This window comes from Charadrius vociferus, unplaced genomic scaffold, assembly GCF_000708025.1.
Source record: "Charadrius vociferus isolate BGI_N301 unplaced genomic scaffold, ASM70802v2 scaffold743, whole genome shotgun sequence".
NCBI classification, from domain to species: domain Eukaryota; kingdom Metazoa; phylum Chordata; class Aves; order Charadriiformes; family Charadriidae; genus Charadrius; species Charadrius vociferus.
Window position 1 is genome coordinate 1,418,247 of NW_009647747.1, and position 5,054 is coordinate 1,423,300.

Here is a 5,054-nt window from a genome sequence, read left to right on the forward strand (position 1 = left end):
ATGGGCTGCGGCACGCGGAGGAGCACCGTGGGCAGGCGGTTGGGTCTGGGACGGCGCCAGGTGGCAGCGGGGGTCTCGGCGGGGGAGCTGGGGGCAGAGACCTGGTCCCGTCACACCCGCTGCAGGACGAGGAGCGCAGATGTGCTGCCCATTAACAAAGCACAAATTATACATTTTCTCCTGCTCAACAAAGCCACAAAGAGCCTGAAGGGGCATGGGGGTGGTGTCGAGCCACAAGAGTATTTAATAGAGAGATTCAGTTAGTTAATTTAATTAACATATCTGCCTAATTCCCGTAAAGCCACGAGCAAGCAGCATTGCTCCAGCACGTACTCCCCTGCGCTTAAGGCATCCTCATCTCAGAGCACAGCTGACAGTGCCCGGCACCGAGCGCCCGCACACGGCAGCCGCGGTTCCCCCATCCCACCCGCGGCCGCCGGCGGAGCCTGTGACCGCTAACGGCAATCCCACAGCCCCCCGGTCCCAGGCCGGGATGATGCTCCTGCCCCTGGCAGGCTCCCTGCCCACCGGCCCCAGGGCTCTCCATCACCATCTGGGCACAACTCTTGAGGGATATTAGTTGTTTAGCGTAAATAAGTAAGTTTTAATTAGAATAAATTAGTGAGGATTACAATACGGTGTGATCTGTGCTGTTTGCCTGGCTTTACGGAGCATGAGCAGCTAGATTTGCTGAAGCCTTTAGGCCACGATAGTTATTTTTCTCAGTAATTTTCCCAGCAGCTGGTGCAGTGCTGGGTTTAGTCGTTTAGTGCGGGAAAGTGTTTTGATATCACAGTGATGTTTCGGTAGCATTTTTCCCTAGTCTGCAACTCCACAGTTCTCCGTGTTCTGCGAGTGCAGGTGCACGAGGAGTGTAAACCAGGAGATACGGAGGCTCCAACCCGTGGCTGAAACTGCAAATCAACAAGAGAAGAGCCTGCCCGGACACGGAATCCTGTTAGATGTGAGAAGACCCCAGACCAACAATCACCACGGACTGAGGTGCGTGGACGGTGCCTGACGGGCACGGGAGGGGCGGGTGTATCGATCACGAGGGTGTAATTGCACGGGGATTTCTTCGTTCGGGGTCCCTCTCTGGAGGCGCCCGGCTGTTCTTGCTGCTCTACCTCCCAGTTAAGTTAATTATCTTAAGAAACCCAGTGCCTGAGACCCTGCTGCCAGAAATGTAGGGTCGAGCCTGAAGAAGGAGGAAGCGTGCCCGGGAGAGTGTGCGTGTGTGTGCGCAACACCGTGAATGGTGTGTGAGTGCTCCAGCAGCAGCTCCTCCTTTGACAACCACCGTCCCAGCATCACCAGTCCTTCAGCCCACCGCACGCATGCTCTGCCACTACAGGGGTGCGGAGAAGTGGGTCGGTTTACCCTGACCCCTGGGCTCTGATGCATTTCGGCTGCAGAACCGATTGCCAGTCAGTCTGCCAGAGTATGAGGAAGGTCCTAAGAGTGCCCCGGTAGAGATTTTGATCCCAAAAGCCACGCGAGTGTTTCAGCAGGCAGAAGAAAGCCCCAGCTATACCTTGCAGATAAGTGAAGCGGAGTTTGTGATGTGTCCAGCACATATTACAAATAATGCAACTAATTTTGGGGAAAGCTTAAGCCGTGCAGCCTAGGCGGCTCTGGAAAAACCTGAGCCTGCGTCTCACACTCCCTACAGACACATTCGGGATCGTGCTGGGGGCTCAGTACTTCAGGTCCATTATTGTGGGTGTCAGTTCTGTGCATGGATGAGTCAAGAGACCTGTGCAAATTACAGGATTAAAGGTTTTACGAGGGTCTGTTTCTTCCGAAAACAGTAAGAATACCTTCTGTTGAACATACTCCGTGAAGAGCAAAGGCTCTCAGGATGGGTCTCAGTGTAAAAGCAAAGGTAAAACTAAAAGAGATAAATAGGCCTGTAGGGTTGCTCTAGTTTGGGAAAATTATTCCTTTTCTTTCCCAGGAAAATAGAAAATCCTCAAACTGAGGTTTTGTTGGTGGCTTGCTTCAAATAACCCAGTTTGATTGTTTGGAGGAGTTAAACAGATTTTTTCATGTAATTTATGTTCAATTATTTTATGAAAAAACCCTGAAAATGTGTTTTTCTTGGCAAAAGTACCCCTCTGCTCAAAAAGCTAATGCTTAATTAAAAAGAAAATTCAAACTCAAATTTGATCAACTTTCTAAATCAGTATTTTTCACTCTAACTTTAATCACCTAAAGGTCAAACTAATTTAAACTTTCCTTAAGTCCATAATACAAGGTATGAAAATGGGAGTGTATGAGGAACAATCTCAAATGAAATTAGCTCAAGGCAGTGCAACATGAGACTTAACGTGAAGGCAATAGCCTTTAACACATGACATGTATGAAGACGGCGTATATATACAAAATATGCGAAAGGTTTATTTGTTTGCACAGTGTTTGTGGTAAAAGAGACTTAGGACTGCTGGGCAGCAAGGAGCTGAGTAAGAACCCACGGTCCGGCGCTAACAGCTCGCTAACGGCATGGGTGCTACAGGCAGCCACGTACGACGTATTGACCAGGAGGATTCAATACTGCTTTATGCTGTTAATCTTCAGTAAACCCCACATAAAGCAACGGAAGCAACGGCACCAGAAACAGTTGAAAGTAACAAAAGCACTGCGTCCAACGTAGTACTGGGAAAACAACTGACTTCCGGAGCTGATTTGGGGGAACGTGGTAGCTTCAGGGAGATGACACGCTGACGGCTTCCCCTCGGCTCAGCTGCCTGCTGGAACGGGGTCCGAGGGAACCCATGTGGGGGGCTTCCAGAGCCGCCAGGGCTGAAACGAGGGGCAACCGCAGCGGTGCTGTGCGGAGCGCGTGCTGCGCCACACCGCGCTGTGCACCACCGTCCCGGAGGCCACAGGGAGCGATGATGCTCCGGCGCAAAGGTGGGTCCGGTGCTACAGCCTGGGGAGGCAAGGACAGTCCCGGGGCTTCCAGTGCCGCCGCTGTGTCTGAAAATGGGCAGTGTCCTGAATTGTCCGTTTCCTGTCTTGAATTGCAACGAACAATTAGAATTTCCCACGGATGGCAATATTGTACTCAATCAGCTGTCCCTCGGCAGAGAGCACATGTTGTGTGCAGCCCTACTGCAGGCTGCACAGTGGAACTCCTGATTGAGGCATGAGAGTACTATTGTAAATTGAACAAGAATGCATAATTAATAACCACAATAAAAGAATGAATCACATTAATCAGTAAAAGAAGATGCAATAAACTAAGACCAAACAAGGGAACAATTTAGCTCATACAGTAGGATACACAATTGCCTTCAAAAGTGATTGTACTAGGTAGTGTGCCCAGTAATTATGTTAATTCACATCCATGGTAGTTTCCTAAACTGTGTATAGTTTAGTCCCAGTCGTGCAGGGTCAGCTGAAGGATCTGGCAGGTTCCTGACAGTCATCTCTGTTATCTGTGCGTCCCTCTTCTTCATACAGTTCTCTAGACAGCAAAATCGTCACATGAACCGTACCAGTTTCACATGACTTCATCCCTGGCTCTGTCGTTCTCCTCTGGGACAAACAGCACATCAGGACTCGATGTCCCTCTGCTACTCATCCACCTTCACTGCAGTGAAACTGCTTACATGACCGAAGTTGAGTACGTGTGTAAGCGGTCCACTTCTTCATGGCCTTTACAGTCGTATATTGTTTCCTTCAGTGATTCATCCATCCTTTCCTCTGCACTGCCTCTTGAGGATGAAAATCTTTTCATCCGTTAACTATTACGAAGTTGGCTAATTCCAGGTGCCTTAGAGTGCTGAAAAGTTTACAGGGTCTCTGTGCAAGGAAAGACAAAAGTCCTGTAAATCTGTGAGTCACCTCTCTGTCACCTGGGACAGTAAATTTACATGATACTGGAAATTAAAAGAAACTCTTTGCACAAGATCTTCTATTTCAATGAGCTCCAAGGGATGTTGGCCTTTGAGTCTGGTCATTTTACAGCCATTCCTCCTGCTTAAAAAATGCTGGAGCATTTATTTTTTCCATAAGCTCTTGTAAAAATCTTTCAACCTGTTCCGTCATTTTAGCCTAGAGCAGCAAACCACTTCTGTGAACACTTTCATGCTTTCCGTAAAGACGTTAGGTTCGTTTTAACAGAAATCTCTTATTCAGAGAAATAGCTGCTGTAACAGAAGTGTCACCGCGTCACCCTGGCTCCCCGGTCCAGCAGTCTGCGGCAACAGTGGCAACCCTTTTTACCCAGTAAAGCTCAGCACAGGTACACGCAGTCCCATGCGGCAGAGGGTAAAACCCCACAGTGTCACGGGCATTCCCTCACCCACCTCCTCCGCGTTTGCCAAAGCCCCTGGTGCCTCTGCGCAGGCTCCTGCGGCAGGGCCATCCCTCCCCATCAGCGCCTGTACGGTGGGTGCCTGGTGACGTTGCTGACCCCACACAGGTGAGGAGGCCTTGGGCTGACCGGTGACACCGGGCACCGCCAGCAGCACCCATCCCTCGCGTGCTGAGGTCCCTCACAGCCACCCAGTGTCCCTCACAGCCCACCCAGTGTCCCTCACAGCCCACCCTATGTCCCTCACAGCCCCCCAATGTCCCTCACAGCCCACCCAGTGTCCCTCACAGCCCCCCAGTGTCTCTCACAGCCACCCAATGTCCCTCACAGCCCACCCAGTGTCCCTCACAGCCCCCCAGTGTCTCTCACAGCCACCCAATGTCCCTCACAGCCCACCCAGTGTCCCTCACAGCCCCCCAGTGTCTCTCACAGCCCCCCCAATGTCCTCACAGCCCACCCAGTGTCCCTCACAGCCCCCCAGTGTCCCTCACAGCCCCCCAATGTCCCTCACAGCCCACCCAGGCCACCTCAGAGCACCGCGTAAGACGCAACGGGAGGGAGGGGAAAGCAAACGTCTGGTTTTCGAGCGTAACCCAGAATAATAACCCCAAAGGAAACGCTGGACGGCCTCTGTAAGCACGAAAGCGACCTGGCACAAGGGGGGAGGGGGTGGGGGAAACAGGGCAACGGCGGCGCGACCCGGGGAAGCCCGTCGAGCCGGTGGTGGGCCCGG

At 51.6% G+C, this 5,054-nt stretch overlaps 1 protein-coding gene across 1 annotated transcript in view; it reads left to right on the plus strand.

Moving 5' to 3' along the window:
* Nucleotides 1-5,054, plus strand: part of GRP (gastrin-releasing peptide) — a 10,524-nt gene continuing 5,470 nt past the window's right edge. Inside the window, exons 1-3 of the mRNA XM_009882052.1 lie at nt 1-141; nt 824-1,002; nt 2,744-2,913. Coding sequence (XP_009880354.1) covers nt 1-141; nt 824-1,002; nt 2,744-2,913 — 490 coding nt within the window. The remainder of the gene's footprint in view (nt 142-823; nt 1,003-2,743; nt 2,914-5,054) is intronic.